The following is a 27,755-nucleotide window of genomic DNA, read 5'->3' on the forward strand; positions in this document are numbered from 1 at the left end:
ATCCCAAACAGAATCTACTTTGACTTTAGTGTCCTTGTCAGCTCCATATGTCTAAAATACTGAACTGATAAGAACATCAACATGAAACTTGACCATTTAAAATCATTTTTAGGCCCCCCCCATCTCAGAAAACTATCCTTTTTAAACTGGTTTACCAGTTCCCATCTGCACTGCCGGTCAACGTATCCTGCGGGAGATCAGCTGAGTCCGTCGGGAGTTGTGTCAGACTCGCTGTGTTTGTGCTTTTCACTCATTTTCACTGTCTTACAGAGGATAATCTGAGATTAAACCAGCAGACGTTTACAGAACACACTGATCAGCCACAGTGCATGCAATGATACGGAACAACACGCACATTATTCGGTTGAATAAAAACGTCTGAATCCAAAGGGAGAAGGTGGAAGATGAATTTCACAGAGCTTTCATACGAGCCACTAGGATTTCTCTTTGAGGATCGAGTCGTTTTTAAGTGGTGAAAATGAGACAAAATAAGTGAATTATCCCTGCGAGGACACGTGAAGAAACAGCACAGTGGAGTCAGTTAGTGTCAGAGGCTGTGAAGGAGGAACAAAACACAGCAAGTCTCCAGGCCATGATGACCACACCTGGGCCCGGCAGCCTCCTGCCCCTCACCAACCTCACCACGCTTCACACCAACTACTTCAGCTTCTCAATCCCCAGGCTCTTTCACCCACTCTCCGTTTGCTCAACTGTTTACTTTGTCCGTCCACATCGGATGGTTTGATAATCACGCACGGGCCATCTTACAGAGAGGGCGTGTCCGCTGCATTCTCCATGGCCACAGTAAACACCCAGTCAGCCAGTGAGCCACTCGCTCTGGCATGCAAAAACGCCTTTAAAAAATAAAAGGAAAACAGATGGATGTCGTTTGTCTCATAAAAGCAGAAAATGTGAAGTGGGAAAACGGTTCCAGGGGCCAACGGAGACGCGTGCAGGCACCGTCTTCCTCTGCTGACCTCACCTCTGACACTGTCAACTTGGTTTTGCTCGCAATTCATCACGGCCGATTTATAAATCAGCTCATCTCTGTCACGCTGTCAGAGGAGCATAGGTGTGGATGTGCTCTGAATGTTAATGCAGCCATCAGCAGGAGAACAAAGCGGCGCACGCAGGCTGACTGACGGGGGGGACAGAGAGCATCGTTATCACAATGAGCTCCGGCCAATCACACGCTCCGGCTGCAAACAGGCAGCCAGTTACCGCCTTTTTTCCTGCGATGCCTACGGGCTGTACGAGGAGAACAGGAAAACATTTCAGAGCCGAGAGGACAGAGGAAGGACACGGCGGCGTGTTTATATTTCAGGTTTTTAAAACCAATAATTGACTATTTACCCAAAGTCAATCCATCTTAGAAAGATGAGAATGCAAAGGGATGATTGTTTTGCCCCGATAGCAGAGAGGGGGGCAGGAGCAGGGCTGGAGAGGGTGACCAACACACACCAGTGATCTATAGATTCCCTGTCAGGACTCTGCAGAGGGATTATTCAACCCCGCTCTGCTCCTCCCACTCACCGTCATGCATGACGTCACCACTCTGAGTCGTTTAAAGTGCAGCTCGAGCATTCAAGCAATGAGAAAAACATGAGATGATGAGTTAAAAAAAAAAAGAAAGGGAAAATCGACATAGCAACCTTTTTCTATTCCAGCTTCCCGGTGATTTTTTATAACATTACCCCAAGAGAGCTTGAAGGGGGGGGGGGGGGGGGGGGGGGGGGGCAATGTGTAAACAATTATGGATGAAAACGCTACTTTCCAATAAAAACAATCACACATGCATGCTCGCACAGCTCCACCCACCAGCGATGCCCCCACCAGCCTCCGTCTGCATTGCACCAAAGAGAGCTGCATCTTTTCCAAGCTTGTTTTCCACCAGCGAGGGCCGGGCACACTCAGCAGCATCCAGCTACTTCTTATTCACAACTTGCACTCACTTCTCCCTCCCTGACCCTTTATCTGGCTTTATCTGGGGGGGGGGGGGGGGGTGGGGGGGGTTGTAAAGGAGGGTCGTTTTCATGTACCATCCTTTTCTGCGTTTCCAAGGTTACACTCCAAGGACGAGGTGTTTCTTGGTTTTTGCATCTGGAGACGGCCGCTGCCTTTGCTGCTCTGCAGAACAGCAGCGCGCACATATGTCGCTGGGATTATGCGCCCGTGCGGCTGCGAGTGGCGGGGGAGTGAAGGGGTTACTGTGGCAGTGTGAGGTGAATCAGCATTCCGTTCACTACAACTGCCGAGGACGACAGCACAGCTGAAATTTACGACCGCGGGGCAGCCGTGCCAAAGCGCCGCAGCCAGCCGAAGCTGCAGCAACGTTGCTGCGGCAAAGGGGCAAATCGTGGCTTTTCTTCGATGGGTAGAAAAAGCACAGTCTGAACCCACCATTTTCCTAATCAAATTAGGGATTTATGCATCGGTTGTGTTTTCAGGTTTCCACTGAGTGCTGCTTGTAACAAGATCCTGTGAAAATATTTGGATGTGAAAGCACATAGAAACAATCAGTGTCAGAGAGTTAAATGTGTGTAAATACCAACCGGTCTCAGTGGGAGGCATTACTTCATGGTTTCACGCTTAAGTGCGTCCAGATTTTACGCTTCCACACAAGACGCATGAACCTTCTACTCCTCTTTTTGATTTATTCTGACATTGTTAAAGGCTAGGTTGATCAAAAGTCAAACAAATACGTTCTTTTTTTGTGCGACTTCTGTAGATATCGGCCTCAAGGCCCTAATCGATCGGTAAACGTCCAATTTGAGTCTTTTCTGTGAATCGTTGGGGCCCAAACGACCACTTTTTCAACCCATACAGCACACACAACACACTGGATCTGCATCATGTCTGCCTTCTTTCACAGGCAACAAGCCAAGCGTTGCCAAGGCCATTCTCTATCCTGGTCAATAAAACGATCTCAAAGTCAGACTGAAAGAGAATTAATACCATATCCATTTAAGTGATAACCATTTCACATTTCCAGGCAATCCACTGACACTGTTTGAGCTCCCAGTTGGGAGGAGAACGCACGTGGGGGAGGACGAGTGGACCCGACGGGAGGCGGAAAAGCAGGGGTGATGCTTAACCTCCCAAGCTGTTCACTACCTAAAAATATTGCAACTTAAGTAAATAAAGCGCTTAGAATTACAACGTTTCCACGCATTACTAATTCTACTATTTACCAGTTTAATCAACCATAAAACCTATTAAATATTTACTATCTATTAGTTTCTATGGGGTGGATTAATAAAGGTCTTGTTGTTTCAGTTAGATCTTCAGTCATTCACTCAACAAGACGATACAGACGTACAAAATACCTGTTCATACGATAAGATTCTGCTTTGCTTTCCTGAGGATTAATGCCGACCCAACCCAAGTACCTTTGAGTATTTTCCTTCCACCAAACGACACCCACAAACCGAACCACCGAGCAGAAAGAATCACGCTCTACTAGTGACAGCAGGCATGTTGGGACAAGTTCCTGGTGGGCCCGTCTCATTTAACAGTCGTGCAATTGCAATTATTTGTGATAATCGCGATCACGTCTGCCTAATAACTGTCTCCATTCCCTTTTATGAAAATAACTTCTACTATTTAATGAGTCAGCTGAGTTTCCGCCCTGTTAATGGCGTCATCGGCTGAGGTTCGGTCATCCACGTATCTGCCACGTGCAGAATAAACAGCTACTCTTCTTCATGAGTCGAACCATTACAACGTTACTATTCCTATAACACAACAAATAAATACATTGCAGAGCCATGGAAGCCCCGGTTGTCAGTATATCATAGTTTTAGTTGTTCATCTCGGGCACTCGGATCCCTGAGAAGTTTCAGCATGTTTCCTCACATAGCACCGAGTACAACGGCTTCCTGTTTCCGAGCAAAAACACTTCAATCTGCAGGTAAACCTTTGCATTAGAGCAGTGATACTCACTATTGTTTTCACAAGAGCCACATTGGCAGCAAAATCAAGGGAAGAGCCACTTTTACGACAACATACTGAGTCCCCTTTTGCAAATATGCATTTCTACATATAAAACAAATAACACAGCCAATATATTTTCAATTAAGACCACATGTACCTTAATACTGGGATGAGCAGAAGCTGGTGTGCATGTCCTTGACTTTATTAATGTTGTATTTGTAGTTTGTTGTTGTAATCATAGTGAGACATCCAAGATCAGCATGTTTTTTGTGCTGGTTTTTGCCCTTTTTTAATTAAAAACCGATCCATTGTGCCTGCATCTCGCTGGCTAAAGGAGCCACGGTGGTTTAAGCGGGCTGCGTTGCCAGGTTTAACAGAGCCCCCTTTAGGAAGCACCATTAAGCCTTAATTAATACTTAATAAAAATACTTAATACTGTGCAGTATTCGCTGTGTGTTATTTGAAAAAATGTATTGTTATTGTTACCATATTGTTATAAGCTACTATGCGAGTGCGAGCCGCCAATTAAAGCTTGTGGAGCCGCATGTGGCTCGCGAGCCGCGCAATGAGTATCTCTGCTTTAGAGACACTGCTGTCCAGTTATTTTCATTTCTAAGGTCACTCTACCTCCAAAACTCAGCCACTCACACTAAAACAGTCAAAGTGGACCATTAGCTTGGCAGGCTAACTGTTCTGAGCGAAGTCATTTCCTCAGAAATCAACCATAAAAAGCAGGCGTGGCTGTGAGATTTGTGTACCGACTGCATGCTGGTCTCCTTTGGCAATTAAAACCTTTGAAAAACACCAGAAACACTTGTGCACGTGTAAACACAGTATCATTAGATTCCCCCATCACATCAAGATCTACAGACAGTGAAGCCACTTCTTTAGACTGATTGATTGATTGATTTTATGCCTGAGACGCACGAGCGTACAGGGAGCGGTCAATATGACCATAAGACGAGTGGATTTAAAGATAAACTGGTAAATGTTTGAGTTGCAAAGCAAAACTGGACATTGTTCACACATGAAACTCTCAGGACGAAACAAAGAGAAGACATATCTCTGCTGTTTTTACGCTGAAGAATGAAGAGATTTCTGATAGCAATCTGCGCCGCACAGGCACATGAGTTTGCATGAGGCTGATTAAGGTTCTGATGTCTGCTCGGGACTGATTTGGAAGTTTTATGACCCTCCTTCCCTCCCTTTTTCCCGCCTCATCTCACTGCCCCTCGGCTGCTTTCATATGTTAATGAAAGCCCAATTGTGCGAGCCAACAGCCTCAAATTCCTGCCCACAAAGGGGAAATGGAGATGGAAGAGAAAGGGACAGATAGACAGAAAGAAAAAAACAGACGATAGTGGACTGACACACAACAGAGGTCCAAACCACTGGTCAAAATAGGACAAGAAGCTCAACAAATCCACTGTTACTATTAAAAGCTGAATCCATAAATCCACCGGACGTGGACAGAAAAAGAAGAGTTTGCAATTCAGTGTAAAACATATTCTTATTGTTTTACTTATAGACCAAGAACCTCGTGAATGGAGGCAGAAGTGACACAGAATAGCCGAGCAACTCCGAACTTTTGCAGCCTCCCTGCTGTGTTGGGCGTGGTCCGTCAGTACAGGGATGTCCAGCTGAGACCACTGTCGACATACCAGAGAGGAAGCCATCCCCCCACGAGAAAAGCTCAGAGACAGCCGAACAAAGAGAGGACACACACACACACACACACACACACACACACACACACACACACACACACACACACACACACACACACACACCACCCTTACACCCACACGGCCATCTCCGCCAACCCCTCGGAGACAGGGAGCAGGTGGGCCAATTAGAGTCCCCTGGGTCCCCCCACCCACATGCGACAGAAGCCTTGGATAATTACTTTCCTCATCTATGAATTATTAAGCCTGCTTCTTTTTGAGGTTTAGGACAGTGTATAGTTGTGACAATGTGCCCTCTGACATGCAAACTCTCTCCTGTTTAACCCCCCCCAATGCTCCTCACAACAAATATAAGAATCACAGCAAAAATAATGCAATCTTTGATCTTTTATTTCACTGCTTCTGGGCCAGTACCACAACCAATTTTACACATTAAAGCATGGTTATTAGTTATGGTCTCTTTGTGTGTCCGAAGCAGAGATACAAAGTTAGAAAGAGGCGAGGTAATCTGTGCTCGTTTACAGCTCGACTGGGCCATTTAACTTGGACTTGTCAATGTACACGTACACTTCAATGCAGGCGAATTTCCGAGCATGCACAGAGATGATTCGATCCTTAACTGCATTATCTGGGTGTGTTAGTCCAAAAGTAGCTTTGCAGGTATTTTTTAGGTCTCGGCTTTTGTTCAGCAGGTAGGTTAAAATGCTGCCATCTCTAGTTCTGCTGCAGCAATTGGGGTCCTTCTCTAAACTTTAATCATGACTCCAATCATGGCACCAATCTGTTTTTTTTTCACCTCCGATACCGATATCTGAGGTTTAGTATCGGCCGATACCGATCCAATACCGAAACAGAAAAACAGTGTGGAATTATGGTAACAAACGGTAAGTTTCATAGTGTGGAAAAGTCTGGGATCATTCTGTTTTACAGGTTTTACAGATGTAGCAGCTGGTTGTCTGTTTTTTCATTGTTTTCTCTTATTGTTTCTTTCTATTCTGTTCCGTTTCTTTTTCTTTGCTCTTCCTCTTTCCCCTGGTCCGGTTCGGCACCATTACATGTGAAGTATTGTAACAAGAATAAATAAATAAGCAGTAATAAAGCTTCCCTTGGCAAAGCAAATGTGTTTGGCATAAACGGTATTCAGATTACAATTCTGCTGCCATAAAGATCGGCCGATATGGATCGGCCCATTGTCACGATACCCGATCGGTACCGATACCGATACAAATATCGGACCGGTGCATCCTTACCGCAAAGGGGACAAACTGTGGCCTCTCAGAGCCAGTTCTTCAGTAACCCGAGTGTTTTATAATGGCTCATTACAAAAAGATGGTCATAATTGTGAGAGATGCAATCTTTTATTAAACAAGGCGGATAATGGCACACATTTTTATCTCTCCAAGTAGACACTAAAAATGTTGGAAGCACAAAAGAAAAACTGAGTAACAAATAAACAAAGAGTCTGTTTTCTTTGAAACTGTGCTATTTTCAAGTTTTAAAACCTTATTAACTTTACCAATAAGGTGGAAAACATATGTTCATGCATAAATACCTGCACTGACCGCACGCAAAGAAGAGTGAAAACATATTTGCATGTCACACATGCGATAATTTGTTTAAATTATAAGACATAGTTGTTCAGAGAGCCAATATCTGAGTAGAAGTGGACCCGCACGGTAATCGTTGGCAGTGTTGTTGGTTCCCTGGCTCCTCTCTCTCTCAATCTCGCACCAGGTGTCGGCCTGTAAATATTTCATGAGGCCTCGGTGCCGTGCTACTGGCACACAAAGGCTGTTTTCAGCGCCTCGGACAGCACCGGCCCTCTGGAAACAGAGGCCCATCAGTTCAGCTCGGGACGCAAACAATTTTCAGCACAGCTAAAATTAAATTAGGGGAAGGGGGCAAGCCAGAGAGCAGAGCTGCACACATTGCTCTACACGGCAAGACTTCTTTACTCCTCACATCAGGCATTCCATGGCGAAATGAAAAACGGGAGAGAAAGAGGGGGGGGGGGGATTTGTGAAACAATGAGTTGTCTGTGTGAGTTTCCAGAGAAAAAGCCAAAGAGGCATGTCAGAGATGTGAAGTGTTTGTAAGGGTGCCAAGCTGACTTCTATGCATATGGAGACGAAATGACATATTCTAGATAACGCGACAAAGAAGAGAACTTTATGACGGAGAACATTCATATTTCTATGTTCAGATGCTGCTCTCTGACAGCTTTGACCCTTAAACATCCTGTTCATCACGTTCATACTCCTAAATTTGTAGTCAGCGGGATGAACAGTTGCTCCGATTTTGGACGAACTTACACTTGTTGCAGGACGTGTTTGCATCTGAGAATGTTCCAGGATTTCGCTTTTATCTCCATGAAGCAACGCGCTAACCAAATATCCTTCATGAAAAGGTCTATTTACAAGAGTTTATCGTCGAGCCACACGAGGCTGCGTGACATACTCTGTATGGAGAGGCAGGGACACTCAGAGGTCAGCATGCCGAGCAGTCCACGGGCTCCTGTTCCGCACTGCACTTCTGAATGAATGCCGGCTATTAATACCCAACATGTCAGGGATGCCTTTCCTGGAGAACTCCTGAGTGCAACAGGGGGCAAAGAGGAGTTCAAGCTCATAGGAAGGGTGAGAAGAGGTGACCAAAGTCTGCAGGACTCATTTCTGATGAGATTTCTAGCTGCAGCTGGGGAGGATTCATCCATCCATCAGACCTGTTGCCACTGATTTTCAGCCCACTTCTTGTGTCATTTGGCACAGCTCAGCCTTTTCTCCCTGTTTCCCTTCCTTAAGAACGGCTTCCTGACAGCCACCCTTCCATGGAGCCCATTTCTGATGAGGCTTGGGCCAACAGCAGATGGATCAGCTGAAGGCACAGACTCCTGTTTCTTAAGGACATCCGTTTCAGATACTGTTAGGCCTGTAGCACAACACCGGTTCATCCCTTGAGTTACGAGCCTCTTGACTGGACTGAAAACGAGTGAAAAAGCAGCAAACGCCCAAAGAAAGACCTTCAGAAACCAGCAGAACTGTTGCTCAAGACCACTTTAAAAGATTACAAGAAGATTTCACTCCTTGGAAACATGGATATGTGTGTAGTATATATTTATTTTTGTGATTATATATTTATTTAGATATTTAGTAAGTGTATATATGGCATATATTTATATAGGTGTATTGTAGTTAGGATATTTACAAACTGAAGAGTAGTTAAAAAGGGGTGGGAAACTAAAAAAGTATTGTACTTCTTCCCATTCCTTTTTCGAACATGTGGTGTTTTGTTATGTATTAGCACTTTATGTGATTGAATTTTTAAAAAATTTCTATTTTATTTCTCTTTTGTATGTACAAATAGTTACATACATTTTCTATTTTATACATGTTAGAAAATAGAAATCTATCAATCAATCAAAAACTAATTATAAACATATGATTGGTGGCTGGAGACTTTTGCACAGTACTGTAAATTGTGTCTGAAAACCTGTGTGTGTGTCAGAAAGAGACTTATTCCAGACTTGTTTTTAGTATGATAAATGATGTGCTAAAAGAAAATCGAAGGTAAAACCGACCTGATTGTTCCAGGCGCAGTACAGATCGCAGATCAGGCTCCAGTTGTTGTTAACCATACAGTCCAGAACTTTAAGATGAGCCATTTGCACTGGAAGTAATACAAGCTGCCGGGACACCTGCCCTTCAGCTCAGTGTACCGAGCCCTGCTGTGCCCTGTGGCACCCCGCTGGCAGCAGTGCTTCTTGAAGCCACCTCGATTCAGTGGCGAGTGCGAGGAGGCGAGCCGGAGTCACCAGCAGAAAGCAAAGGGTGCACCTCCTCGCCCATCTGCGAGCCCAGCGGGCGTCCCGTCAGCTGCGGCCGTCGGCCTGGACACGCTTCATTAGCAGTATGTTAATGACTCATGCTCCACGCAAGCTCCTGGGATTATCAGAAACAGAGCATTAAGAAAGCTCCTCTATGAGCGGTCCGGTGCAATGAAAAGAAATCCACCTGGGTGTCGACGTACGGGAGAAGCATCCCACCATTACGCAGCAGAATGCAAGCTGCCTGCCGGTGAAAAGGAAGCAGAAAAGACGGCAGAGGAGGGTGCACCGTTTCTCCTTATCTGCCTCTGCATTTCGGTCAGCCACCCTGTTTTTGGTGCACTCTGCGTCTCTTTCCAGCCGGCTGTGCCTCCCTGTGCTCGTCTCTGCAGCGGTGCCAGGCAGAGGCAGCCAGAGATCACTCCACATTAACATGCATCAGGCCGCAATGCAGGGAAGATTTTACCCCTTCAACTCCTGACTCTGAAAACGTCTCATTCAGTGTCTCAATCTGCACCTTCCTCCACCGTCTCACACTGAAGGCTCGTAAAACCTCGGAAGGTTTCGGGTCGTCCCGCATCGAGCTGCAGAAGACGACTGTGTTGCCTCAAAGTCCAAACCTTACTCTTTCTGCACTTTGCCGGAAATGCAGTATGCCGTGCAGCCTGATTTATTTATTAAATTCCTCACTCTACAACAAGAGGAGTGCAGCAGCCCCCCCCACCATGGCAGGAATCATGTAAGAAGACTTCTTCTCAGAGTGAGCTCAGCAGTCATTCAGTATGTGAGGGACAAACTTTAGAAGCTACTGGATGCCAGTGAATAGTTGTCTGGGATAGTTTATGTTCCTTCCGACATCAGCCAGCTTTGTTTGAGATGCTGAGCTCCCTTCAAATGAGAAAAGCTTTAAGTAATTAGTAGGAAGGAGTAACCTGGAGTGGGGCTTTATCGGTCTTTTTTTCTCTGGATGTCAGCAGATCAAACATCGAGTGCAGCTCCGGCGGTTATAAACTATAAATGGGGGAGTGGAACAAAAACTGCAACGTGCACGGTTCTAAAAAGCCGAGCCAGACAGCTTGAGTAATCATGCAGACACGAGAGCGTGTTGGGTCAGGAGGCTATGCACGCAGTCTGGTCAGAGAGGTCAGACAAGCCTCCCCAGGACCCATGACACACATGAGATGGGATTTTTCTGCTCTGTGCTGCCATGTTTAATAGGTTGCTTCATGAGGAGTTGGTCTTCGCTGACATCACACGTCTTGAAATGTGATTTGTGGCCATTGTGATATCGATATTGGGCAGCTCGACTCTCAAAGGACCACAAAAATGTGACACAATCACTCAGTGCTCTCCTCTTGTTTCAGTTTAAAGTGTGAGTTTTTTCCTTAAGTCCCAAATGACACAGCTCCCAATAAATCCGGGCAGGCGACTCTGTGGGCAAACATTCAAAATCAGAGATACTCATTGCGCGGCTCCTCAAGCTCTAATTGGCGGCTCGCACTCACATAGTAGCTTATAACAATATGGTAACAATAACAATACATTTTTTCCAATAACACACAGCGAATACTGCACAGTATTTGGTATTTTTATTAAGTTTGCGTTTTTGTAGTATTAAGTATTTTTATTCAGTATTAATTAAGGCTTAATGGTGTTTCCTAAAAGGGGGCCACTGTTAAACCTGGCAAAGCAGCCCGTTTAAACCACCTCACACTTGACAGCAGTGCACGCTAGCTCCTTTAGCCAGCGCGAGATGCAGGCACAATGGATCGGTTTTTCATTAAAAAAGGGCAAAAACCAGCACAAAAACCATGCTGATCTTCAATGTCTCACTATGATTACAACAACAAACTACAAATACAACATGAAGAAAGTCAAGGACATGCACGCCAGGTTCCGCTCATCCCAGTATTAAGGTAAATATGGTCTTAGTTGAAAATGTATTGGCTGTGTTGTTTCTTTTTTTGTGGGATGTTTTATATGTAGAAATGCATATTTGCAAAAGGGGACTCAGTATGTTGTCATAAAAGTGGCTCTTCCCTTGATTTTGCTCTGCCAATGTGGCTCTTGTGAAAACAATAGTGAGTATCACTGCTCTAAACGATGAGCCACCTTTTAAATGTGCTGAACATTACCACCGCGGTGGGTGAAGGAGCATGCACTTCTTATAGAAACAGTCGTGCAGCCATTTGGAAATTCAAAGCATGAAATGCCACATTAGTGAGGCACAGCAATCCACACAGTAAACAACTGTGACATCATAAAGCAGCATGCAGCTGCAAAAAAAAAAAAAGCCCCCTGCCATCACAAGCCAGAAATAGTTCAGTAAAGAGTAAAAGCATGCGCCCTGCCCCCACGACGAAGCCCACATAATCCAATCAATGTCGAGTTATGGATCCCGTGGCGCTCTCAGTGCCACACAGCCTCCCGTTCTAAACAACAGGGCAAACGTTGAGTTCTAAAGATGTTCAAAGGACGTCAGACAGAGAGATTTAACTGCACGCAAGTAAAGTAAGGTTAGTCTATAATCCCCAATGTTTGCCTGGAACAAGTGCAGCAGCTCAGTGCTGAATTCCAGCAGCTTCAACAGTCGATCGGCCTTGCCTTGTCCGGTGCTCCGGAAACACGCTGGCTCTGCCATTCTGTCACTTTTCTGCCATCCATTCATGAAATCCTTCCCTCATCAGAGTGCCCTTGTTCATTTCCACTCCTAATACTTGCAGGAAATAATGTGGTTTTCCTGCCAAGACCTCAAAGCCCACACCAACACGGGTCCTGATAACATCGTGTTACATAAGGCTTCATTAAAAAAAAGCAAATACTGCCACTGCACATGCTGATATTTGTGCTTTACACACCAAAAACAAAATGTCTGCAGGATAAACTCTGTACGGAGAAGTGTGAGGAGTCATCTTAAAATGTTTGGGAGTCTAAAAACTCACTATCTATAAACTAGGACACGGTACGTTGCATCATCTGTAGATTATGAAGCCTGCAGGGTGCAAAATATGACGGGCTGGAAGAGGAGTGTGAATACTGCCTTGAGAAATGTGCTGTGCAGATAAACTGAAGTCTTATCCGATTCACACACACACACACACAGAGAGATGACCAATGCCATGCATTAGAGCTAAAGATGGAGTCTGATAGCGGGTAAGTAATGACAGAGATGCCTTTGGGCGTGTGTAATGGATAGCGTCTCATGCTCACTGAGCATTAGACTGGTTCTGTTCTGCATGTCTGCCAAACCCTCTCCCCCTCAAACCTCCACCGCTCAGCATCGCCTTTATCTGACGAGGGTCGGGGGCATCCAGGCAGGAGAAATGGTGACACTGAGCCAATATACGACCAAAAAAAAAGAAAAAAACAGGAGATGACTTGAACTCTGACTTGAACTTTGAGCCATGCCCCCCCCCCTCCCTTCACATCCAAACAGTCAATCATCCATCTAACCGAGCAGCTTCCAGCGTGACAGGAAGCGCCACGCAGAGGAGCCGGGCCGAGCGCGGACGTCACCCCTCCACGTGAGGAAAAGATGACACACTTGCGCACCCGTATTCTGGGTGACCTTGATTCGGAGCCAGAACGAGAAGCTCAGATTTCCTTTTATTTCGTCTCCTCTGAGGAAATAGAATCAGGGAATCGGGGAAAGTTTGAGTCTGAAACGAGATGACGAAACACGCCGTCCGATTCAGGCATCAGAGCGATAATCTGGGTGGGAGAGCGTGCAGTGACACCTCGGCTCTGCGCTACGGCAGCAGTCTGGTCACATCCAGGTCAATGTCTTGTTTGTTGAACATGGCAGAGCAGCACATTTGCCTCTCAGATGTGTGCAAACCAAAATCAGCCCGTCTCTGCTTTGACTGATGAGCTGCCATGTCTCTAAAGGCTGAATGTGTGTGTCCTTATCCTCTGGAGACCCTTTACTCTTTGTTTTTCCCCCACAATGACTTAAAAAACGAGATCACAAAGCACCCAATTAGGTTTCAAACTGGAAAACTGAGTTGTCTCTTGATATGTTCTTTTTTCTGTGGCAAAAAGAAGAAAAAAAAGCGCATGAGCTCTTCTTAGCTTCCATGGAAAAAGCAAACAAGCTCTCACACGACCCAAACTGACCACCGCCACATTCCCAGACTCCTAAAATGATACCGTGCTGACCGACACTCGCATAGCTGCAGCTTTAAACAACATTAAGGAGAAAGAGACAGTGATTCTATTTTTCCCCTTAACATTCATCTTTCCACGGGTTAAATATAGCATCACTGAAAACACGCGGGAATAGAGGACGGGTGAAAGGCAAGAATGTGGACGGGGGAGGAAAAAAAAGAAAAAAAGAGCAGGGGCTTTATAGAGTTAGGAGGGGCTATATTTAGTCCAACACAGAGAGCATCGCTCTGGGGACCGCCATTGGTCTCATCCTCCTACATGAATGAGGGATGTAGTAAACATATCCTGGATAGCTTCACTGCCACCTTTACTCTTTACGGTTTGAACACACTTCTTATTAAAGCTTCACTCTCACCGTTTCAGCCCACAAAAGGTACAAATACATCGATAGCACCCAATCTTAACAGCAACTGAAAAGTTTGCAGGTTTTTATGAACATAAATGCAACGGAAAAATCTTTTATTTATCATTTTTTTCCCCTCAAAACAAGGAAGGGCCTCAGCTGCTGGAGTGTGACAGCAGGTTGAGTGAAGAAGACAGAAACAGAGGAGCTGGCATGGTACACAAGGGGTGTTTTTCTCTTAATATTCAGAGCAGCTGTGCTTAAATTACCACACCGTGGTAAATTGCTCTCGTGCTTTTGGCAGCACCAGGGTGGGGTGTATCTGCGTGTGCTGCAGGGTCTGTCTCAGAAGAAGACACCCCTTGAAATTTTTGCCTCATTAGCGAGCCACAATGATGGAGGGGAGCAGGAGGAGGAGAGGAAGGGGGAGAGGGAAGCCTCGCCCCGCCCGCCTGCGGTCTCAGCTCTCAATAGACCCCGAGGAGACGGCCGTTCATCTGCATCGAAGCTTCAAAGTCAGGGTGAGATTTTTGAAGCATCAGGTAGATAAAAACACGCTCCCCGGGCTGCGAACAAGGCTAAACAAGCGCCACTGACGTGCAAGTGAGTCAGCGTTGAGGACAATCATTCTGATCCACCGGTTATGAGGAAACAGGAGGAATCAAATGTCACCTGAGAGGTTCAGCAGAAAGGAAGTTTCTGTTGTGACGTCTGTGAGCGGCTGAGAGCTTCTGAGGATGAGGTGCAGACGGAGACTTAAGTGTTGTTGCGGGAAGCATTTATTACATTGCAGAGATGGATACGAGGTCAGCCTCACCACTGTAACACTAACTGCAGCCAGAGAGATGAAAAGAAAAAAGTTAAGCCGGAGTACACGGCTCCCGTGTTCACGTGCGCAAACTAACTTCTCTGTTCTGCCGACTCCCCGGGTCGAGTCAAAAATGGCAAAATAACCTCGTCGTTTCAGATTGTTGTGACTTTAGAAAACAGTGTTGGGTGGTGACAGTCCGGGCTTCAGAGCAGCTGCTGCTACAGACAGTGGGAAGAGATCCAAAGCTTAAAAACCAGTTTAAACACATTATCAAATCCACCAACGATCTAATAATCCACCAAACCCTTTCAAAGCGTATCCGCCATTCATTTCAAATGGTGAAACTTTGTCAGAAATCAGGCTTTTAAAGAGAAAACCGGACCTGGACCACATGCTCGGCCCTCAGAAGAAGACAGGTGCATCATTAAAAGGGTGTCAGTTTCATTAAAGGATGAAAACCCAACATTTTCTTCTGTTTGCTGTTTTCAAGCAACAGAAGGAGGATGATTATCTAAAATAACTGTGTTTACTTGATACTGACGGAAGCTTGCGGACTGATAAAGACGGTGAGATCGACGTCAGACGCGCCTCGCTGTCAGTTTTTTTACAGACACACACTGTGAGCAAAAATCTGCCACGACTACAGAGAAACTACCTCTTTTAACTATGCCTCTTGAAAGATTTCTTTTAAATAAAAAGCAACAACAGATACCTGCGTATTGAGCTCCTCTTTGACTCCATCAACCATTTCATAAACTCCAGGTCGGTCAGGATGCTGAGTTACCCCCCTTAGCAAAGATTTATGTCATCCATCCGTAGCTAGTTCTGGTACAATAAGAGGATTAGACCCACACACACATACACACAGCACTGTTGCCATTTCCTGATGGTGGATTAATCCAAAACATGCCACCGCTGCACTGCTGTTATGACATTCATCTAGCCGAGCTGGACTGCTGCGATGATTATGATGATGTAACCACTTAAACTACTGGAAAAGGATGAGCTTGACAATGTGCCATTTTTCAGAGTTTGGCACGCAGACCCACAAAGAGCCCAGCAACATCAGCGCAGCAAGTATAAAACTCTCTTTGTGCGCTTAAACAGTTGTCAGGGAGGAAGAAAACGAACCCCATCACCCCGAACACTGGCAGATGTGCTGCAACACTTAGCTCACGTTGGTCCCTTCCAGCTCAGAGTGAACAGCGCTTCTGAGGCATGTCACAAGCGTTCTGCAAAGCGAGAAAGCATTTGAAACAGCCCAGACCAAGTTAAGCAAAGTCAGCGTTTTCATGGCGGCTATAACACGTTAACAGGCGAATCCTCATGCAAGCATTTTTGCACACCAGTGCAGCAGCACAGAGCGTGCATTGTGTCAGATATAGATCTTCCATAAGGAGTCCGGCTGTTATAACTCTCTGCCACACGGCCAAAAAGTGTCAAAGATTAAATCCTGTGTCTTACACTCCAAAAAAAAACGGTGGAACACAAGCAGAACAAAGCAGCTCAAGAGGCAAGCGCCCGCCGTCCTGCTGCTGCACAAGCACCTCGGTTTATCCAAAGTCCTACCTGGTGAGACGGAGTTGCAGCTGTGAGTTTGTGCTCTTCATTGTCCTGGGGCGAATCACTCCAACGTGCTGCCATCATTTCATATCAAACCACAGAGGGGGAAGAAGTCCTTCAGAGCCCACATTGAAGTGAGGATGATGAAGCCCCGAATAGAAAGAAGGAAAAAGAAAAAAAAGGAAAAAGATCCTAATCCACACCGTCCTCCTGCTTCATGTCAGAGACTGAAATCTGCAGAAAAATTGTGGAAATGAGTCAGTTTGGCAACAATGAAACACAACTTTTCCTTCTAATTCTCATAAGAAAAACACCAACTCTCCAAATGTCTATAATGCATTATGCTCTGAAAGTATATGATAAGGATTATGACAGTAAAATCCACAAAAAGGCACTAAAGAGGAGTGCTATTCAGATGGTGAGGCTTGACTCTTGCACGCGCAATAACAGACATGGGTCAACAATGGCAGGTGCACAGTCAAGGCTTCTTAATGGTTTAGTTACCGTGGATTAAAAAAAAAAAGACAGGCAGGTGACACCTTTAAAAACATTTCCACACAAAGTCGTAAACAGGAGACCTGCGTGTGAAATAAAGCAGGGATTCATGGCTCTCTATGGGAGGGAAAGTGCACAACGAGGCAATTACAGTAAGAGCTGCAGTGTAAAAGCGCTATAACAGCCATTATGAACCTAGTCACACCACAAGGTAAACAATGCTGTCTATTGCATGGCACACAAGCGGGAAAAACACTGTTATTTTTCATTTTTAAATGCACATACCGCCCGTTACCACGAGCCGCTGTTCACGCATAGGAGCTAACAAGGCGGACGACAGGTTGTTGCTATAACTGCGAACAAAACCTACCTGGTACAAATTAAAACAACTGCCCCCAAACGAGCCAAAACACAAAACCGTCCATATTTTGGTTCCGTCGATCCAAAGGTGGGTTTAAAAAGGCTGTCAGGAGGTTAGAAAGCGGGATATTCAGTCTCCTTCTGACCGCTGACGCTCACTACCTGTTAGGAAAAACACACTGAAAAATACACGGTAAACGCCCCTCCGCGTGCATTTCTCTGTCAGGGAGACGCCACCGAAAATTAACCCGCGGTGTTCATTCATGTCCCTGCATTTCCGAGCTTCAATTCGATGCTAAATTTCCCCCATGTAGAGACAAAAAAAAAAAAAAAAAAGTAACGTGTACTCCTACGTGGTCCCGGTTGGCGGCGCGACAATATGAACATAGATTGACGAATCTCCCTGCCTACTCGGCTGGAGCTCCGCCCCTCCACTTGCCCCCTCGCTGAGGCGTTACCCAATCACAGGGCCAGTTTAAATTTGGAATTTAAGAGCGGGCCAATTGGAGGCGTTGTTACATAACAATTACAATAAGGCGTGGAAGCTGGTTCATTCTGGTCACCGGTTAAAAACCACTATTTACTCGCGCTACTTTACTGCTTTATTACTGCTTTTTCTGACATTCAGCTTCCGTAATCCGTACTATTTCATGCTACTCCAGCATTTCAAGACTGGGGTGTACTTTTTACACCACTGCATTTATTCCATAGCTTTAATTTCGAGTTATTTGTAGATTAAAAACAAAATACATATCTTGTTTGCTTTAAATGTCTAGTTCAATTTGAATTATATGTACTTTTCTAAATATTTTGGTCCTTTTGTGCTGAACCTTTCCTAATATTTGGTTGCTCTCAACTCTGTTTAATCTGTCTACTAATCTGACCTAAGTATCAGATATAGTAGTTTCTTTGTGTATATGTATGGAGGTAGATTTGTTTCTTTATTATTCAATCAAAAAAAAGGTTGCTTCAATCAAAAAATATATTTTCAATCAAAAAAACCCGTTTCAATCAAAGAAAAAAAGTGTTTGAATGCAAAAATATATTTGAGACTCAAAAAAATGCATTTGAACACTATTTTTTTTTGCTTGAAAATATTTTTTTTGATAGAAGTGAAGGTTTTTTTGTTTGAAGCAACTTTTTTGATTGAAGTATTGTTGTTTTGTGTTTGGGCCATATTATGGGTAGGACATTTGTGTCTTTATAATTCAATCAAAAAAGAAGTTGCTTCAAACAAACAAAAAATATTTTCAATAAAAAAATCACTTCAATCAAAAAATAAACCTTTTCAATCATAGAAAAAATGTTTTTGAATGCAAAAAAATATTTGAGACTCGAAAAATTGCACTTGAACACTTTTTTTTTGATTGAAAATGTTTTCTTTGATTGAAGTAATCTTTTTTGTGTTTGGACCATGTTATGGGTAGGACATTTGTGTCTTAATTATTCAATCCCAAAAAAGTTGCTTCAATCAAAAAAAAACATTTTCAATCAAAAAAAAATATTTTCAATCAAAGAAAAAACTGTTTAAATGCAAAAAAAAAAAAAAATCATTTGAAGTGTTTTTTTTTTTGATTGAACTTTCTTTTTTTTTTAATGAAGTGAAAAAAGTTTTGAAGTCGTTTTTTTTTTAAATCATTTTGACACAAACGTACCGCAGTGGGCGGGTGCTTCCCCATTGGTCAGACATGTTTGAGTGACAAGTGTCTACACCAACGACGTCTTTCTGACAAGCAAGTCATGGTCGCCACTCGCCAGCGAGCCAGGAAGCAGTGGTCAGGCAGTGGTGGAGTTGTTGGTAAGTAGATAAAACCGTATTAAAATGATTGGTGTCACGTTATTAGCCTACTCTGTTTGATATTTCGATTAAACATACAGCTTGCTAACTTAGCTCACGTTGACTAATTTGTGTGATTGTGTTAGATATCTGACGCCTCATATTGTCAGGCAGGCTAGCAGGGTGCGCTAACGGCTAATTGAATTGTTTATTTCACTTAAGTAACGTTACAGAGGCTTGCTATGTGCTAGTGCTATATTGTGTTATAATACGTAACGTCATTAGTGGTCAAACAACAGTCCACAGGCCAACTGTTGCCCACAGCGCTGCCTGTTTAGCAGCAACAGGTCATGCAGAGCCTGAGTCTATCTTCTCACACAGCCCACAGGATTACACGACGCTGAAGTTGGCATCCGATTCGCCAGCCTCCGATTCGCGCATTAAAGGGGTGGGCATAAAGGGCCATTTCACTGCTTTTTTGCATTTTGATCGACCAAAACAAGGTCCTATATGGAAGCTACAAAAGTTACACTGCTCAAATCTGGATGGAATTATTCTAAAGAGGCTATAGATTCATTAAAATCTTGTTTGGGATTTGTGAAACCTTTTTCTGATTTGTAAAAATACAGAACAGGGCCATTTCACTTCTTTTTTGTTATTCTGATCACCCTGAACTGGGTCCTGTATGGAAACTACATTACTTAGACAGCTCAAATCTTGATATAATTATTCTAAAGAGGCTATAGATTCATTAAAACCTTGTTTGGGATTTGTGAAACCTTTTTCTGATTTGTGAAAATACAGAACAGGGCCATTTCACTGCTTTTTTTGCATTTTGATCGACCAAAACAAGGTCCTGTATGGAAACTACAAAAGTTACACTGATCAAATCTGGATGGAATTATTCTAAAGAGGTTGTAGATTCATTAAAATCTTGTTTGGGATTTGTGAAACCTTTTTCTGATTTGTGAAAATAAAGAACAGGGCCATTTCACTGCTTTTTTGGTATTCTGATCACCCTGAACTTGGTCCTGTATGGAAACTACATTACTTAGACAGCTCAAATCTGGATGGAATTATTCTAAAGAGGCTATAGATTCATTAAAACCTTGTTTGGGATTTGTGAAACCTTTTTCTGATTTGTGAAAATACAGAACAGGGCCATTTCACTGCTTTTTTGGTATTCTGATCACCCTGAACTGGGTCCTGTATGGAAACTACATTACTTAGACAGCTCAAATCTGGATGGAATTATTCTAAAGAGGCTATAGATTCATTAAAACCTTGTTTGGGATTTGTGAAACCTTTTTCTGATTTGTGAAAATACAGAACAGGGCCATTTCACTGCTTTTTTTGCATTTTGATCGACCAAAACAAGGTCCTGTATGGAAACTACAAAAGTTACACTGATCAAATCTGGATGGAATTATTCTAAAGAGGTTGTAGATTCATTAAAATCTTGTTTGGGATTTGTGAAACCTTTTTCTGATTTGTGAAAATACAGAACAGGGCCATTTCACTGCTTTTTTGTTATTCTGATCACCCTGAACTGGATCCTGTATGGAAACTATATTACTTAGACAGCTCAAATCTGGATAGAATTATTCTAAAGAGGGTACAGAGTCTTTAAAACACATTTTATTATTTGTGAAAACTTTATTTGGTCATTGAAAATTCAAAAAGTTCCTCTGAGCTTTCTTTCTTCTTTTCATTTGGACCATCCAAAACCAGAACCTGTATGAAAAATGATTAAATATGGGTTTAATCATTGATCACATGATATAAATCATATCAAACACACTTTAGAATTTGTGAAACCTTTCTTTGTCCCAAAATTCACTGGAGTCCTCGCCTCTCCATGTTCATTTTAATTTCCATGAGGATCTCCTGTCTTTCACTACATAGGAAAAAGAAAAAGTTCATGCATTTTACGTCACTAACTACTTACAAGAGTCTTCTTTACTTGTTGACTTTATTATCATGTTCTTTTATCTAGAAACAATGACTTCTCTCACCTTTCTTCCATCTGCCCGTGGTCAACCTCTGCCACCGATTCAATCCGTTTCATTTTTCTGACTACTTCCAGAGCCTTTATTGTTGCCTGCATCAGACATCCCATAGTCCAACCATTAATATGCTCTATTCTGTATTGGATGCTTTGATGAAATCTGCATCACACATTTATTGCTGTCATCTCATGAATCTTTCCACTAACATGTGCTATCATTTCAGACCCTGCTTGTCTTCTCCTGCTCCCATCATAGTCATCTTACCTCCCATCTGAGTGCAGACAGGACCTTCTTCATCCCATTATTAACACTATCTTAGATACTGTACCACAACTTCCTGATTATATCGTCTATCAAACCTGTAGTATTTTGCCATTATGTGTTATGTGCACTGATGAATTGGATATTAAACATTACATTTTGCTGTTAGAGTTCACCCTATACCAGACAATTTGTGAATGTAAGGTTGAAATACATTTACTTAATCAAGATTTGTCTTTCTGGAATGTTGAAGATGTCTTTTGGGTTAAACTATTTCTTCATATCTCCAAGTGGTTGCCAGTGAGAAATAAACTTCTTGTTAAGTTGTTGTAATATAGATAGTACAGTGTGTAGTTTGGTCAGTTAAAAATGTGTAGTGTTGTTGTGGCTCCAGAGTAGAGTAAAATAAATTACAATGGGAAAATGGGCTACTGTAATGAAGGTAATCTTCATTACTGACTTTTGGTCTTTGAGGTCACATGAGTAGTATTTTTAATAATGTGGCATAAATAAATTGTCAAATGTTTTATTGAATGTGTATATTAACAACAGGTGGGTGTGCAGGTCCTGTGTTGCCCTCAGCGGGGAGTGAGGGGGGACCAGGCCTGTAAAGGGAAACATCCAGTCAGTTAGTAGCCTGAAATGCTCTGTGATAAGGATACGTGTAGCTAAAGGATGTGATAAACTGTGAGGTGACTATGCTGTTTGGAATTGTGAATTCTGAAATTTGTGTGTAAAGTCATTCACCTATGTCTCCTCTCCAGGGTGCTCAGTCAAAAGAGTCCCTACATTCAGTCTGCAGCGTTTGAAGGTTCCGGGTCGTACCATGTGCTGATTAGTGTAGGGGGGAGTGCACCAGAATCAGTTAGGGGAAGTCTTTGGTAGATTTGGTACTTTTGTTTAGACATGCTAGGAATTGATTGATTTTATAATAGAGGGTAAATGTATTTTAAGGTTTTTGTGTGTTGTTGTTATGGGGATGTGTAATGGGAGGAGCAGAATCCCCTACGGGTTTGGTTGGTGGAGCCAGAGTAGGATATAAGGCTGCCAGTTGGACCACGTGAGAGAGTTGGTCCTGTTACTACGAATGCTGCTAGGACCACAGTGCTCCTGGTCCGCAGTATGTGTCCATGTTAAAGTGTATGATTGATGTAAATGTTGGTGAATAAAACACCCGGTTGGTTCATCACTACCTCTGCCTCAAGTCTCCTACCTTGCGTATCCAGCTGCTACATGGCCATCCTAACAGATACATATGTCCATGTACAGTATTCTAAATCATGTAAGCACAACGTAATGATTACTGTTGATCTTAACCACCCATTATTTTACATTAAATATGTCAAATAAAATTAATTTTTATTTTCTTGACGTGTCTTGTAAAATGGCAACTGGAAACAAACTTTAGCCAAATAGACAGTTTTTAATCTCATTATTACAATGGCAGGTTATCACATTCACAAATAGGCTAAAGGGCTGCAAGGCAAAGACAATGTTGAACAGTTGTTTTACAGACATCTAAGATAGTGTTAATAATGGGATGAAGAAGGTCCTGTCTGCACTCAGATGGGAGGTAAGATGACTATGATGGGAGCAGGAGAAGACAAGCAGGGTCTGAAATGATAGCACATGTTAGTGGAAAGATTCATGAGATGACAGCAATAAATGTGTGATGCAGATTTCATCAAAGCATCCAATACAGAATAGAGCATATTAATGGTTGGACTATGGGATGTCTGATGCAGGCAACAATAAAGGCTCTGGAAGTAGTCAGAAAAATGAAACGGATTGAATCGGTGGCAGAGGTTGACCACGGGCAGATGGAAGAAAGGTGAGAGAAGTCATTGTTTCTAGATAAAAGAACATGATAATAAAGTCAACAAGTAAAGAAGACTCTTGTAAGTAGTTAGTGACGTAAAATGCATGAACTTTTTCTTTTTCCTATGTAGTGAAAGACAGGAGATCCTCATGGAAATTAAAATGAACATGGAGAGGCGAGGACTCCAGTGAATTTTGGGACAAAGAAAGGTTTCACAAATTCTAAAGTGTGTTTGATATGATTTATATCATGTGATCAATGATTAAACCCATATTTAATCATTTTTCATACAGGTTCTGGTTTTGGATGGTCCAAATGAAAAGAAGAAAGAAAGCTCAGAGGAACTTTTTGAATTTTCAATGACCAAATAAAGTTTTCACAAATAATAAAATGTGTTTTAAAGACTCTGTACCCTCTTTAGAATAATTCTATCCAGATTTGAGCAGTCTAAGTAATATAGTTTCCATACAGGACCCAGTTCAGGGTGATCAGAATACCAAAAAAGCAGTGAAATGGCCCTGTTCTTTATTTTCACAAATCAGAAAAAGGTTTCACAAATCCCAAACAAGGTTTTAATGAATCTATAGCCTCTTTAGAATAATTCCATCCAGATTTGAGCAGTCTAAGTAATGTAGTTTCCATACAGGACCAAGTTCAGGGTGATCAGAATACCAAAAAAGCAGTGAAATGGCCCTATTCTGCATTTTCACAAATCAGAAAAAGGTTTCACAAATCCCAAACAAGGTTTTAATGAATCTATAGCCTCTTTAGAATAATTATATCAAGATTTGAGCTGTCTAAGTAATATAGTTTCCATACAGGACCCAGTTCAGGGTGATCAGAATAACAAAAAAGCAGTGAAATGGCCCTGTTCTGTATTTTCACAAATCAGAAAAAGGTTTCACAAATCCCAAACAAGGTTTTAATGAATCTATAGCCTCTTTAGAATAATTATATCAAGATTTGAGCTGTCTAAGTAATGTAGTTTCCATACAGGATCCAGTTCAGGGTGATCAGAATAACAAAAAAGAAGTGAAATGGCCCTGTTCTGTATTTTTACAAATCAGAAAAAGGTTTCACAAATCCCAAACAAGATTTTAATGAATCTATAGCCTCTTTAGAATAATTCCATCCAGATTTGAGCAGTGTAACTTTTGTAGTTTCCATATAGGACCTTGTTTTGGTCGATCAAAATGCAAAAAAGCAGTGAAATGGCCCTTTATGCCCACCCCTTTAATGCGCGAATCGGAGGCTGGCGAATCGGATGCCAACTTCAGCGTCGTGTAATCCTGTGGGCTGTGTGAGAAGATAGACTCAGGCTCTGCATGACCTGTTGCTGCTAAACAGGCAGCGCTGTGGGCAACAGTTGGCCTGTGGACTGTTGTTTGACCACTAATGACGTTACGTATTATAACACAATATAGCACTAGCACATAGCAAGCCTCTGTAACGTTACTTAAGTGAAATAAACAATTCAATTAGCCGTTAGCGCACCCTGCTAGCCTGCCTGACAATATGAGGCGTCAGATATCTAACACAATCACACAAATTAGTCAACGTGAGCTAAGTTAGCAAGCTGTATGTTTAATCGAAATATCAAACAGAGTAGGCTAATAACGTGACACCAATCATTTTAATACGGTTTTATCTACTTACCAACAACTCCACCACTGCCTGACCACTGCTTCCTGGCTCGCTGGCGAGTGGCGACCATGACTTGCTTGTCAGAAAGACGTCGTTGGTGTAGACACTTGTCACTCAAACATGTCTGACCAATGGGGAAGCACCCGCCCACTGCGGTACGTTTGTGTCAAAATGATTTAAAAAAAAAACGACTTCAAAACTTTTTTCACTTCATTCAAAAAAAAAGAAAGTTCAATCAAAAAAAAAAACACTTCAAATGATTTTTTTTTTTTTTTGCATTTAAACAGTTTTTTCTTTGATTGAAAATATTTTTTTTTGATTGAAAATGTTTTTTTTTTGATTGAAGCAACTTTTTTGGGATTGAATAATTAAGACACAAATGTCCTACCCATAACATGGTCCAAACACAAAAAAGATTACTTCAATCAAAGAAAACATTTTCAATCAAAAAAAAAGTGTTCAAGTGCAATTTTTCGAGTCTCAAATATTTTTTTGCATTCAAAAACATTTTTTCTATGATTGAAAAGGTTTATTTTTTGATTGAAGTGATTTTTTTATTGAAAATATTTTTTGTTTGTTTGAAGCAACTTCTTTTTTGATTGAATTATAAAGACACAAATGTCCTACCCATAATATGGCCCAAACACAAAACAACAATACTTCAATCAAAAAAGTTGCTTCAAACAAAAAAACCTTCACTTCTATCAAAAAAAACATTTTCAAGCAAAAAAAAATAGTGTTCAAATGCATTTTTTTGAGTCTCAAATATATTTTTGCATTCAAACACTTTTTTTCTTTGATTGAAACGGGTTTTTTTGATTGAAAATATATTTTTTGATTGAAGCAACCTTTTTTTTGATTGAATAATAAAGAAACAAATCTACCTCCATATATATGCTGCTTTGATTCAAATGTCTCGTACCAAAAGTTTGGTGCAATCATTCTGCTGCTTATGTGGCAATATATATATATATATATATATATATATATATATATATATATATACACACACACATTGATATATTTGGCCAATATGTTCTCTATAAACCTATATAATGCTGAACTTAAGTTTAGTACTTTTTGTTGTGTTAGTTTGTAAATCTAGCAAGCAGTACTACTAATGCATCATGTAAACAGTTACACATCAGCTAATTTACACTTTATTGCCACATACCCTCAGTGAGCACATTTTTTGTAAACATTGAGGGAAAAGCCCTGACGCCCACACACACACATCTGCTGAGCTCCCCAATTTCCTAACCGGTGAAACATATTTGCTTTTCCATCAACTGTAACAGCAGAGTGTTTCACTTTATTATGGTGACATGTAGGACATGGCAGCCACATGGGACTCGGCAGAGCATGAAAAAGCAGGGCTGCACAGCTGATCCATACAAAGACAAAGCCTGACAGTGTTCTGTTTGCGGGCTACTCCAAAAGCACAATAGACGGTCGGACAATAGGACTTTGCTAACCTCATACTGCAGCGAGGTTTCCCCGGTTTCAGAGAGGGGCTATTGTCTAAAAAGCTGGTGCACTCTCACCCAGATAATGGAGAACTCAAACTGATGGAAGTGGCACAATTCTGCATCAGAGGCAAAACTTAGCAAAGGAGTTTAGCTGTTTATTGTTTGATAATTACTGAAAACCACCTGTAAAACATTTTATATGTTGTACTTTGCCTTATTGCAACAGTACAGGCTCCCACCTGCACAGCACTATTGCAGTCTGAGGCGTGCATGTAGCCCATGTTTGCTTCTTTTTAAACGGCGAGAAAAGCTTCCCAGTGAAGTTTTGTGAAAGCCCGTTTAAGTACTCTCACTGGATCCTTTCTGCCAAACGCGTAGCTGCAGATTGAATGCGTCTCAGACATTCAGCAGAGGAGAGATTACGAGCTCTTTAGTGGCAGAGAAATGTTTGGCTGGATTAGGACATCACATGAAGCCCAAGTTCAAAGCTGGGCAGCGTTAGGATTAGGACAGGTGGGAATGACTGTGCAGCTCTGTATGCTGAGGCCTCCACACACACACCCATCATCCAAACTCTACATTCATCAAAGGCATATGTATCCAACTCATTGAGAAACTCTTTAAGCCGTGGTTGAGTTTGAGTTTAAGAGGATGACTCCAGGTTGCATAAGTGGATTTGGCATCGAGTTCGATGACTGGATGAAACACAGCAGTGCTCTGGCCAGAGAAGTTACAAATTACACACGACATACTCTGCAGAGGATGTTCTTTCTATTTGTGTACCAAGATTACGTCACTGGAGCAGTATATGTTGTGTTCCATCGTGCTAATGAAGGCCGTTTCTTGTGGCAACAAATACAGCAGAGGGCAACCTTGAAAGGTTTTCAAGTATCTAGCTTTAAGCCAGGATGCTATAACTTGGGTAAACAGTAGTTTGGTGGAATTTATATGACATTATAGCCCATGATCAGCTCATAAAGACTGGAATCAGGAGAAATGTCACACCTGACTTGGCTCAAAGATAAATAAATGTCTAGTATGTGAAGGTACTTATGTAGTTTGTTATATCTGAATTAAAATACAAGTCATGAAATTGTCACCCCACCTACACAGATGACTAAACAGCCTGAATCGTTTCAAGCCAATATGTATTTTATTCACACGTTATGCTACAAGTTTACATCAACTCACCCCTCAGACTGAGAATAAGAGACATTTTGCAACATAACAGAAAGAGACTTCTTCAACGTTTGCTGAGGGCTCTTGAATACCAAACTGCTGTGAAGACGCACAGGTGTCGAGAGGCCACATGCTTGGTCTCCTCACATTGATACATCTGACAAACAGAAATGCACTTGAAAACACCACAAGGATGGCTTCCAGCTGCCAGCAGAGAGTTCAATCTACAATCTGCCTGCACAGAACACAGCTACCCACAGCCGCCTCCTTTCCTCTGCTTTTATTCGCAACACTGAGCAGCCAATCATTGTGAGCTCTAATTAACAGATTCAATACTGATTCATCATGTTAACCTTGATGGAGTATGACAATGGTGACGGGGCATGACCACCAGCAATACAAGAGAGACAGATGTTG

At 42.4% G+C, this 27,755-nt stretch overlaps 1 protein-coding gene across 2 annotated transcripts in view; it reads right to left on the reverse strand.

Annotated features, from left to right (window-relative positions):
- Positions 1-17,555, reverse strand: part of arhgap21a (Rho GTPase activating protein 21a) — a 96,546-nt gene extending 78,991 nt beyond the window's left edge. Inside the window, exons 1-2 of one of the 2 annotated variants that reach the window (XM_075452842.1) lie at positions 17,191-17,555; positions 16,332-16,559 (exon numbers count right to left, since the gene is read on the reverse strand). In XM_075452842.1, coding sequence (XP_075308957.1) covers positions 16,332-16,409 — 78 coding nt within the window. In that variant the 5' untranslated portion in view covers positions 16,410-16,559; positions 17,191-17,555. Of the gene's footprint in view, positions 1-9,195; positions 10,073-16,331; positions 16,560-17,190 lie in introns of those variants that run through there. The other variant, XM_075452841.1, reaches the window with a different exon arrangement.
- Positions 17,556-27,755: the final 10,200 nt, after the last annotated feature.

This window comes from Odontesthes bonariensis, chromosome 20 (assembly GCF_027942865.1).
Source record: "Odontesthes bonariensis isolate fOdoBon6 chromosome 20, fOdoBon6.hap1, whole genome shotgun sequence".
Classification (NCBI taxonomy): Eukaryota; Metazoa; Chordata; class Actinopteri; order Atheriniformes; family Atherinopsidae; genus Odontesthes; species Odontesthes bonariensis.